This window comes from Taurulus bubalis (genome assembly GCF_910589615.1).
Source record: "Taurulus bubalis genome assembly, chromosome: 3".
Lineage (NCBI taxonomy): Eukaryota > Metazoa > Chordata > Actinopteri > Perciformes > Cottidae > Taurulus > Taurulus bubalis.
Window position 1 is genome coordinate 21,625,289 of NC_136591.1, and position 12,421 is coordinate 21,637,709.

Here is a 12,421-nt window from a genome sequence, read left to right on the forward strand (position 1 = left end):
CAGTTACAAATAATTCAGATTCGCAATTATGTTGCCAAAATGAGTTAGCTGCAGTGATAGCTGCCATTTCACAATGCCCAGTTTGCTCATTCTGCAGAGCATGAATCACAAGCACAGATGTGCTCCTGCGTTTACCGACATGGCCCAGGTGTGTCTTCACAGCCGGCGTGATTTACGGGATAATTGGGCTGATGTGATTTTGAAAAACTGCCTCCGTGGAGGAGATAACGGAGATGGATGATAAACAAATTCACTTATCACTCCTTGCAGGCTGTGATGATGCACCTGCTTGTTGCTCAAGTGGGAAAAGTCATATTTACGTCAACTTTAACGTGATGTGAAATAAGTTCAGGATGAGTTTGCACTTCCAAAATATATCTGAATAATCTCTAAATTCAGTTCACAATACAGATACATAATCACGATTTAACGTCATGATTTCATCTGACTGAACATCCTGACAGATTTGGGGTGCGCAAGCTCCTTTTTAACCTGGTCTTCCAGCTGGGCCAACACTCCCTCCAGGCCGGGCTCAGCTCAACCACCATCCGGGGGTTTCCCCTTCCTGCTCAGACTCCCAGTCTGACGCACAGAGGTCAGATGGACAGCTGCTGCTTCCTGTCTCTGGGAACCACACTGATGCTCCAGTCCCAGTGTCCATCAAGGGAGGATGGGGTTTCCCTCAGCTGGAGCGGAGGCAGCAGCAGGTGGGATGACGCGGCTCTATAGCCTCAGATACGGGCAAGGCTGTGGTTGTCTTTCGCTATATGATCCCAAAAAAAGGATAATTTTAAAAGTTTGCATCCGGTAACTCATACAAACATGGTCCGGACTCCTTCTGCGTCCAAGCCTTTAAAATCGACCATCCAAAGAGTAACAGAGCTCTTCTTTTCCTCTCCCAAATCCCTCTGGAGTTGAAAGTGTTGACCCATCACGTGGAAACAGATGAAACAAATCACAAAAACTGGGCACTGAGAAAATGTTTCTAACAATCACATGAATGCTTTGGGGAGGCAGATGCACACCTTCTAACGCCCATCTACTGCCCCGGTCTCCACTCTGTGTTTAGGCTTATTTTAAATGCCTGTAATGAGAATCCAAACTCTTCTCAGATTTCCCACACTTTTTTTGCCAGTCTTGGGCCGCAGGTGCATTGTGGGTAACGCTACTGGTTCCCAAGCCCACAGTGACCAGACTGACCAAGACCCGAGTGATGACTGTGACCCAAAAGGCCAAACAGATGCAACTCCATTCTGGGATGTATACAGTGCAGGGTTTCTTGAATAAGTTTCGCTGAACAAGGAAATACACAACTGAAGAGAAAGGAGCGAGTGGATATTAAGAATATGTGAGGAAAAGTCAAGTATATATATATAGATAAATAAACACTGTATTATATTGATTTGGGAGTGTATGCATAACTGTATTTTTAGCTTGATTCTGGCAACCGACACAGTGATTCCTCCCACATGTTGTTAAGACATCCAGAGGAGGGAAAGAGATTTCGCTATGATTCTAGCTCAGACTCAAATTGGGGAGAACCGTAGAAACTGAATTGAGCAGCCCCTGAGGCAATACTGTCAGGAAAAATTGTCCTTTATAGTTTGAGTTATTGTATTTCTCGATGTGACTTCAGAAATTCAGTGTCTTTATTTTCGAGGGAATTCCTGACATCATAAATACATTTGTCTGCTTGTTTTCTAGCTTTGGGAAATAGGTCTGTAGCCTGATTTTAAGACGTGTGAACTAGGAGTGTTCAGAGTTTAGGCTGGAAGCTCGCTTCACACAAATATCCCATCAGATATTTCTCTATAGAATATTTTATGCCAATCTAGGACAGAAATAGCAAGTCGGATTGGATTCTGAGTATTTATTTGTTGTAATAGTTGAATTTAAAGGTTACAGAGCAAGACTGCATTGTTTGGAAGATGTTTTAAAGCATGTAAACAACAACAAAAACAACATTAACAACGGTGGACACACAGGTGATTTTAATTATTTACTGCTCAGGACAGTGTGGATGTGCTCAGGTCAGGACTGATTGACATCCAGGCCGCCAATGTAAATTAGAATGTTTGTCATGACTTAAAGAAAAAAAAAGAAAACAGAAAAAGCATCTCTGACCAGCTGGAATAACTGAGAACAGCTGGAGTGTACAGGGCTTTTATTGAGTTCAACAACCACTTTACACTGATATATAATAAATACATGAGTGTTTTTTTTAATTGGGGAGGGGGGGGGGGGGGGGGGCTTCATGGGACATTACTGTCAAATAAACCAAAATACAGTCAAATCTCCATGAAATAACTTCTGCTCTCTGCAAAGCAACATGTTCAGCGGTTTGGCTGACAAATGGAGTAACTTGGTAATCATCTGAAACTTTTCTACTGAACATGATTTTTTAGTTAAACCGTCGTCAACAACATGCAGAACAAAGTGGAGCGAGAGCGGGCACGGCCTCAATGAGACTTCAGATGAAAACTGAAGTCAGAGATGCGTGTAGCACAAAACCTATTTTTAAGATTCTAACACTGTAATCCTTGTAGAATATCAATGTATCCCATAATTTGAATTTTTTTTTAAAACAGCTCACAGTCGGTGCACAAAAAAAAACATACATGCGACTAACTAGACTTAAAAACATCTGGAGCTGTTTGTGTGTTGAAGACATTGACAAGACTTGTTGAGACGTTACATTTTAAGATTACTGAACTGTTTTAGTACGTAGAGTAAAGGAGAGGACATCGTCTGAATTATCGCATTCTACTTCTCTGTGGAAAAGGCTCTCTTCATGAGCGGAGGAGGCGTCTTTCCAGCTTCGTACAAAGACTCGGGAGGAGGGGAGCTCAAGCAGCACCAGTCTGGGATGCGGCCCGTCTGGTTGTAGTAGTCTCGGGACACCGACCTGCTGCCCAGGATGTCCTGCAGTGCCCCGAAGATAGCGCCTGTTGAGCAGAAGGGCAGTATTTCAATTCAATTCAGTTTATTTTGGATAGCCCAAAATCTGAAATTACAAATTTGCCTCGGACGGTTTTACAATCTGTACACATACGACATCCCTGTCCCAGGACCTCTCATCGGATCAGGAAAAACTCCCCCAAAAAATAGAAAAAACCCTTTCACTGGGAAAAAAAGAAGAAACCTTCAGGAGAGCAAAAGAGGAGGATCCCTCTCCCCGGATGGACAGAAGCAATAGATGTCATGTGTACAGAATGAACAACGTAACAGAGTTACAGAACATTCAATAAATATGACAGAAATTATTCATATAATTAATAGTAGGCATGGACCACGATCCAGATAACCACGATCCATGTCAGCAGGAGTAGATAGAGAGGTATGAATACACAGAGAGGGCTTTCCAAATGGTACGAGAGACCACTTATAAATAACTTAGAAAATCTCCTCGTCTACAATACTGAAAAGGGCTGACTCCCTCGGACAGGTAGTGATAAAAAATATCTGACCTCCGAGCCAGGCGGTGCAGTTGGGCTTGGCAGGGGGAGCGTGTATACGCAAGCTCTTGCTGGCCAGCACGCTGCTGTACTTGGGTTTCTCCACAAGGAGGCGTATCTCCGCCAACAGGCGGTGCAGGAAACCCGGCAGCATGGCCGTGCCGCCGATCACCACCAGGTTCTCTGAAAGCACCTTCCGCGTGTCGATGGGGCACTGCGGGGAAACGCATTCACCGAATTAGATCATCGACATAGCTTTCACCCTTTTATCAGTTATCCAAGTCCACGGCCAGCGCAGGAGGAGAAAACACGAGACAGGAGGAAGCAGCCGGTTGGACCACTACAGGACAGCACTTTATGGGTTTCATGTGCAATCTAAATGAGACGGATGAAAGACGGTGCGCAGAGCCCAATTTATACATTGATATACTAGTGCACAGATCGGTGTTTAAATGTCTGAGGCTGTGTAACGTCTGCTGTTGTTGCACCCTCTGAGATTAATTAGGCTGTCTTCCCTACATGGCACAACAAAAATTGCTCTCGGTTACAAGGAATGGCCTCAGATGAGCGTTGCCATAGCAACCACACTGAGTCAAACTGCACACTGTGTAATACGGAGAAGGAAACTGGGCTGTCGCTGTTCCTCCTGTCGAAAATACTGAAGATACTGAAGCAGCGTAATAAGGGAGAAACTAATTCAAAGTGCAATCGAGCAAAAGGGAGGAGGAATAGTTAGGCAAAATCCAAAAGAAATAATGTCAACCAAGGCCCAAAATATGGTGACGGGGGCCATGTGTAAAACAGTTGACATTTCTAAATAAACAGGCATATAAAAAAAGTGTTATTTCAGTACATTTAGGAGGGTTCCCCGTCGAAAGCCACACTGGAAAGTTTGCGCAACATCAAAATGCCTTTATTACAAATGGAAAAATGTATTTAAATGTTCAACGCCTTGCAACCAACACAGGTCTTCATCAGGGTCCGTTTAAGGCACAGCCCCTACTGAGTGCCTTCGATTTTTGAAGGAGACCATATTCCACCCATAAAATGAGCCCTTCACAAGATTGAATAAAGATATTCGGATGTCTGATTAAAAAGGTGTCAACTCGCCAACATCATAATTAAGAATATCTGTTCCTGGTTTGACAAAGAAGATCTTTGCTGAAAAAAATAAAACTCTTTTACAGTTTATTTACGTTAATAAAGTGTGACGGATCGAAAGTGACTGTTTATAAACATGCCACATCATATAGAACAGATAACTTTTCTCTACCTTGACCAGAGCGTCAAGTATCAGAGAGGCCACACTCTTCTCTTCGTTGTCCTGTTCAAACAGGATTTCCATCAGAGAATCCCTGGAGACCAAAAAAAAGAGAGACAATCTAATGAGGGACAACTTTGTGACAAAAATGTAAACACACAGTGAAGAAAACAAGCAAGTTAAAAGACAAATGCATTTTCCCACAGATGGACGGTGCAGCATTAACACCAGAACATCTTATTTTTACAGGACAATGACAAAGGGAAACTTGAATCTCTGGGTTTGATGAAGTACCTGATGGATCCTTTGACGTGCAGGATTTTTTCACCATCCAGAGGATAATCAACGTCCGGAGGAGGGGCCGGACGCTACAAACACATTCACGAGAATACAAGTACAGCAATGCATTATTTAATGCAAACATTGGTTTACAGTATAACTAAGTTGACTAAGTATAAAAAAACAATATGCACACAACATGTCCCTCACTTCAGCTGTGCCATCCAGGTTAAATTTGGCTTCCTGGATCTTCAGGCCTCTCTGCAGGTCACTGACAAAGCAAGTTCTGACTGCAGGAAACAAACAAGCAAACATCAGAACTAAAACAGAAGTACATTCATAACAAATGGTGAACATTTGACCAACATCAGTAGTGAATGTAGGCAATGTTAACGACCGGTCATGAATTAAAAGGTTTTAAGATGCACATCCTTAATGGAAGCTTGAATTACATTATTGATGAGGGCTGTTTTGCAGCACAAGTAAATTACATATATGCATCATTATGAAACACTCAGCTGGGATAATATTCCAGTGGACGGATGAAAGAAGCAGCCGCAGTCTCAATAGAGCTTTGTATCTGTTGTGTTGTTGGCTTTTGGGAACGCTGCCTTTGAAGGGAATAATTAAAATCTTGATGCATTGCCCTCAAGGGAGCAAAAGCGAGGGGTTCGGATTTTAAACCCGAAAACAACTCAATCAAAACCTACCCTTGATATCTTCCACAGTGTCCTCTGGGATGGTCCCTGAGGGAAAAAGATGAAAAAGACATAAACCAAAGTGACGCTTCTATTTTCCGACAAATCAGCCACATTGTTAACTTCACAAAGAGGTAGATTTACGACGAGGCGGAATAGGCGTTTGGGGAAAGTGTGCGCTGACGCTGCAGCAAAGTCAAAGACAAGTGCATGAAAAACATGACTGCTTGGTGTAAAACAAACACTTCTTGTTGTCACTACTGTCATAGAGATGATTTACAAATTCCTGGATGGAGAGATTTTGGACATTTATTTTTCTCCTCGAGTGTAAATGGTTGATTGCAGAGATCTCAGCCCATCTGTGCTTACTGCAGAAATGCAGTTGGTTCAGCAGCCCAGCAGAGAGAGTCCACCGGCTGTCTGTCTCAATTATTGATGCATTATTATGTTGAGCTTCTTTCACTCTGCTGCAGCTGTAGAGCTCAAAGCTCAACGCGATAATACATCTATGGAGATAAAACTCTAAAATGGACTATGTGCATGTGTAAATTTCACAAATTGAGAAGGGGAAACATGTTCCTATTATGAATAATAAATCAAAGCCATTATATTTTTTTGCTTTTTGCATTTTTAAACAAATCACTCCATATCAGAGTTAAAGGTTTATCCATTTAAAAAGACAAAGACACACAATTTATAGTTTTATTTCTGTATTTACCAATGGCAGCTGGTACACTCTGCCCTGTGATGGTGTCGGTGTCCACAGTGCATTGTTCCATAAGAAGTCCATCCAATTCTCTACAATAAATACACATACATGACGTTATGGGAGAAAAATGTGGCACATCTTTAAAAATAAAAAAAGGTCAGTTTTACAGTCACAAGATTTGCAATCAACATGGAACAGAGTGTAAAATAAAAGTCTTCTTTTTAGAGAAAAGTGTGCGTAAAATAGTACACCAACATGTAAAGTCACAGACTTTACTTAAATATGTTAGAGCTACTTACTTATGGATTGCTTTTCCTCCCAAAGGCAAAGCCTCCCAAGCTGGCAGAATAGGAGTGCACTCATAGACCTGTGTTTGCAGTTAAGGCGGTAACATATGAAGTGTATACACAATAAAATAAACCTTTTTGCATTTTGTTCTTGTAACTTGTCATTTCCCTCTACTTCCTGTCTTTCTGTGTCCCGTTCCACTCTCACCATTGAGCTAACGGAGAGATTAACCTGATATCAATCTTCTCTCCTAATTACGGGTAAGAAGGCAAACAAATCCACATCCTAAAGAGCGGGAATATTCCTTTAAAAAGGTAAAAGATGACAGGAAAAGGATACCGGCAGCACCAGCGTCTCTGTGTGGCCACAGTCCATCACCAGAGCAGAGTTGATACCCAAAGTCATGACGGCCATGAGGTGACTTGGTGCAAACAGCACAGAGGGAACCTGGAAAGCACAACAACAAAAACACTTTTGTGACATTTTTTTGTGTCACATTTGTAACACGCATTAACACTTTTTCAAAACATGTTCTGCAGCTTTTATAAAAGATGGATCTGCTTGGTTTTCATACCTCAAACTGTTTGAAGAAAACCTTGGTGAGCGTCTCCCTGAAGTGAGACGGGCAGAGGATGGACTCGATGATGACCACTCTTCTGTCGCGAGGATTCACCAGCAGGTGCCTGATTGGAAGAAATGAGAAGACAAACATTGATTCGACGAGACCGGATCACTCCCATTTTTCAGGTAGAATTGGTATCTGTTGTGTAAAAAATTATGCTGAACGCCGGCTTACAATGAATAACAAACGCAGTAGAGTCTCACCTGAAGTAGAGTAAATGGATAAACTCTTTGAGGATGACATAAAGCTCTTCTGTGTTGATGTTGTACTGAACCACTTTGATGGCCTGAAAGCGAGACACTACATGTTCATATGTTTTGCAATTTCCAAACAAACGATTACAGGCAGCAAAGCCCAGCAGTGTCCCTCTCACCTGCTGCTGTCCCGGTTTCCGGATCTCGCTTGGAATGATGAACCTGGGCCCCGTTTCCCCTGCAAAGCCACATCTGCAAGAAATGGAAAGAGTCAGCAGAGCTACAAGATAAGGTTCAGATCTATACTCTTTTTTGGGTTGATCTTTTTTGTGTGTGGCTCCTATACAATCTGTAATGCAAATACATCAAGGGACTGCATACAAAGTCAAAGGGCTACATAGTAATTTTGGAAAATGGCAACAAATATTAAATTATTATTTAGATAGATAGATAATTAATCCACAAGGGGAAATTTGTTTGTGGCAGCAGCAAGCAAAGTTACATAGAATATAGTAAGTTGCATATAAGAAGAAGAAAAAAAACAGTGCAGCTCTGTCAAATGATGTAGGACAGTAACTGCAGAGAAAGAGATCATTATTAAAAGTAAACGGTCCTCTTGATATTCATGTGACTTGCCTCAGGCTGGTTTCTCCTCCTAATAATATTATACAATTGCTTCCAACTCCAGCAGGATGACATAAAATCCATTGAAGCCATTCATACTGCCAGCGAAATATATGAAGCATTTCACAACAGCTCACTGTAAATAACCTAAATGCGTGTATAATAATGTAATGTTAGGTCACGTGACGTTTAGTATCAGACAGCTTTCAGATTTCCAGGTTAATTAATAAAAACTATTTAGGACACTCGGACAGTTAACAGTTAACATATTATTGTGTTTATCTCACAACAGATAATGAAAAGGAACCTGGTTTAAATTATGGTTTTAAATTAACAAATTCTCTGACATTTACCCAAATAAGAAAATACAGGGTGTTGGAAAAATCATAAAAACAGATATAAACGTGACCTGGCCGTTACTCACTTCGTGTACGCGGCTCCTAAATCAATAACGATCGCAGTCTTCTCTCCTCCGCTTCCTAAGCCATCAAATAAGGGCATTTTATTATCACTTTGTTAAATAATGTGATGAGCGTTGGGTTGACAGTAGCCAATTTTCATCGTATCAAAAAGGGAGAAACAAAAAAAGCTGTTGTCTTCCGGTCGCGTCGGGTTGGGTCCTCAAGAAACGGGATGACGTCACGGGAATTGCCTGATTGAAAATAGGCTCCGGGATGACGTCACGGGAATTGCCTGATTGAAAATAGGCTCAAAACTATTGATGAAAACTTTCTACGCAACAAAAAACATTTCAGGTGAATCAACCAAATACATGAAGTAAAAACCTAAACAAAAAAAAATACCTTAAATTCAACATATATTTTCCATCAGATATATACTTTTTATATACACAAACATACTTAAATATTGCTAAAAAACATAGTTAACAAATAATTACAATGTATAGATAATACATAATTTTACTGTTTATATTTATAGCAGATATCTTATTGTGCTGTGTAGCATCCATAGGTCTTCTTTGAAGCATTGAAACACCATGTGATGTACAGGCTGGGGACATTTGTACCAGTAAAAAGCTGTAATACAATTTCATTGAATAAAAAAATAGTATTAGAAATAAAAGACGTGTAATGATGATCCCTTTGACTGTTGACAATAGACAGATGTAACCCATTGATGCTGATGGTGTAACTTCACTGGACCACAAGAGGGAGTCGCTTTGACCTTTCCTGTGTACCCAGACCCTATTTTACACAGTCTATGTCAGTGGTTCTCAAATGTGGGTAATAGTTGAAAGCCCCCCAGGGGGTACTTGAGATTTAAAAAAAAAAAAATAAATATATATATATATATATATATATATATATATATATATATATATATATATATATTTAAAATTAGCATAAATTGTTATTGTTATTTAATAAATAGTCAATAATATAAGTGTATGTTCTGAGATTGAATTGTATATATTCTAAATTAAATCAGACACTGATGGCGCAGTGCTGTGTATTAAATTGTTTTTTCAACCAAAAATGCTTTGCGCTGGTACTTGGCTGAAAAAAAATTCCACAGGGGGTACATCACTGAAAAAAGATTGAGAACCACTGGTCTATATAGCCCCAACCCAACTCTTAGTACACTCCAGCTTTGCCGGGCTCTCAATGGAATATCTTAATATTAAGGATTTGTCTGTTCCCACATGAGTCACAAATATCAGGTGGAAATACAAGCAAATTAGTATCTACTTTGTTATTCAATTATTATATCACATTACCATATCATTAAATGCAACTGGCCTGGAACCGGTCCTGCCTACTGCCATGGCCCTGCTGATGCCCCTCCTCTCTACCTCCTTCTGCTTAATGGATCGTGGCTATCTGGATCATGGACCATGCCTACTACTCATTATATGAACCATTTCTGTCATATTCATTGAATGTGCTGTAATTCCGTTACATTATTCATTCTGGCCACATGACATCTATTTTTTCTGTCCATCCGGGGAGAGGGATCCTCCTCTGTTGCTCTCCCTCAGGTTTCTTCCCCTTTTTCTCTGTGAAATGGTTTTTACTTTCTTTATTGGGGGAGTTTTTCCTGATCCGATGTGAGGTCCTGGGACAGGGATGTCATGTGTACAGATTGTAAAGCCCTCCGAGGCAAACTTGTATTTGTGATGTTGGGCTATATAAAATAAACTGAATTGAATTGAATTAACTGTTTTCAGCGTGTCACCTAATTCCTGCCTATAGTGCTTGTGTCCGCACATGCTGGTATGCTGCTCTATTTAGGAATGACTGTGCTAACTGAAGGGGCCAGGGTAGAGGAATTAATCCGCTGTCCATTAAACAATTATCTATTTCTATCAATGGTAAAGTTGGGTGCTCGGTGAGGCCTTAGATATAATACTGTGCGTATTGTATCCCTAACTTCTGCACTACTTTATGTCTTAGATTCTATTTTTACTTGCCTGGTGTTTATTTGTATACTTATTTATCAATGAGCATTGTTGGAGGGAGCTTGAGATCTAAGATTGCATTTTATTTCCAAAGACTGCCTTCTGTGTGATTGATGTGCACATGACAATACAGAACTTGAAACATACAGGTGCTGGTCATAAAATTAGAATATCATCAAAAAGTTGTTGATTTATTTCACTAATTCCATTCAAAAAGTGAAACTTGTCTATTATATTCATTCATTACACACAGACTGATATATTTCAAATGTTTTAATTTTGATGATTATAACTGACAACTGAGGAAAATCCCAAATTCAGTATCTCAGAAAATTAGAATATTACTTAAGACCAATACAAAGAAAGGATTTTTAGAAATCTTGGCCAACTGAAAAGTCTGAACATGAAACGTATGAGCATGTACAGCACTCAATACTTAGTTGGGGGCCTTTTTGCCTGAATTACTGCAGCAATGCGGCGTGGCATGACATCAGTCTGCCATCCCAAACCATCACTGACTGTGGAAACTTTACAGCAATGTGGATTGTGTGTCTCTCCTCTCTTCCTCCAGACTCTGGGACCCTGGAGGAAGAGAGGAGAGACACACAATCCATGTTGCTTGAGGTACAGTGTAAAGTTTCCACATTCAGTGATGGTTTGGGGTGCCATGTCATCTGCTGGTGTTGGTCCTCTGTGTTTTCTGAGGTCCAAGGTTAGAATATCAACTTTGTGATGATATTTTAATTGTATGACCAACACCTGTACATTCTCACCTAATGTATGCATTAAAGCTAATGTAAACGTTAAAAGTAACAGAGTTAACGACAGTTAAATCAACACAGCAATACAAACTTTAATATAATATGTTCAGCATAATAATGGTCCCCGCTGTTCTCTGCAGGCGACCTTTAACTTGAGGTCAAGGAGCTGTCCATTCAGCACCACCAGGAGCCTCTTTGGGAAAGACAACTAACAAGGGAACTAATGATGATCATACGACAAGGAATAGATGCACTCGAAAGGCAATACGGCGCTTAAGCCGATTTAGAAAGCGACAATTTGCATAAATTCTGCAGATTTGAAGCATTTGGTGGCAGCACTTCTGTTCTGGAGCAGGCGGACGTACGTAGAGAAGACTGACTTTCAGTCAGTGACGACAAGCTGCACAACAACAAGCCTCTCCTTCAGCTTGCTTTCCCACACTTGACTCTCCGGAATTTGTTTCTGTGCACGAGCAGATTTTTGTATTATTATTATTTTTTCACACAAGATAAACTCTGCGTCCTCCAGGCACAGCGATCCCGTCATGAACTCTGGAAGGTATTTATTTGTTACGCGACTCAAATCACATTTTTACCAATATGCATTTGCGCTCTCGCAGCCAGAATGTGATGGGTGGTGCTATTTAAGGGGAATGCATTGTAGTCTCCGTGAGTGCATGTGATTAGCCCCAGAATGATCATTCCGCAGCGTGAATGTGTTTGCGGTCCAAATGCTCGAGCCATTGTGTTGACAGGCGGTGCATGAGCGTATACTGGCTGTTTCTCTGTATTGATCACAGGGGAGGTGCGCAGACAGAAAAGTGGGGTTGCGTTGTGACATTGTTGGACTGTGTCCATAGCCGGGGCTGGATGGTCGTTCCTCTCAGACGTGTGTCTGACTCAGACAATATGAAAGGGTGTCACCCTGTGAACGCCAGACGTGGTCGTTCCTCTCCATTTTCTACAGAATTATTGGTGATTATTGGTGGTCACGTCACGTGAAGCAACAAATTGCGCCGCAGACAACTGTTTGCTTATGTTTTCCAAATCCAATTTAGCATTTTGACAAATGTGCATGCATATTTGAAAACTGCCGCTTTGCAGGTCTGTG

General features: G+C 40.8%; 1 protein-coding gene across 1 annotated transcript; it reads right to left on the bottom strand.

The window, feature by feature from the left end:
* Nucleotides 1-1,969: 1,969 nt before the first annotated feature.
* On the bottom strand, nt 1,970-8,691 carry actr10 (actin related protein 10). The gene is made up of 13 exons (XM_079214728.1): nt 8,555-8,691; nt 7,686-7,758; nt 7,516-7,598; nt 7,265-7,373; nt 7,030-7,137; nt 6,702-6,769; nt 6,412-6,491; nt 5,706-5,741; nt 5,206-5,285; nt 5,011-5,084; nt 4,729-4,810; nt 3,468-3,669; nt 1,970-2,945 (listed from the first exon to the last, which is right to left on the bottom strand). The coding sequence occupies exons 1-13, from the start codon at nt 8,629-8,631 to the stop codon at nt 2,764-2,766; spliced, it is 1,254 nt and encodes a 417-aa protein (XP_079070854.1). The 5' UTR covers nt 8,632-8,691; the 3' UTR covers nt 1,970-2,763.
* Between the last annotated feature and the right edge of the window lie 3,730 nt (nt 8,692-12,421).

Bases quoted from the DNA above. Each gene is read 5' to 3' on its own strand.
- actr10 (XM_079214728.1), bottom strand. From the start codon at position 8,631: ATGCCCTTATTTGATGGCTTAGGAAGCGGAGGAGAGAAGACTGCGATC. The intron at 6,770-7,029 runs GTATCCTTTTCC...CTGCAAACACAG, and splicing joins CAGAGACGCTGGTGCTGCCG to GTCTATGAGTGCACTCCTAT. The intron at 6,492-6,701 runs GTAAGTAGCTCT...TATTTATTGTAG, and splicing joins GGAGGAAAAGCAATCCATAA to AGAATTGGATGGACTTCTTA.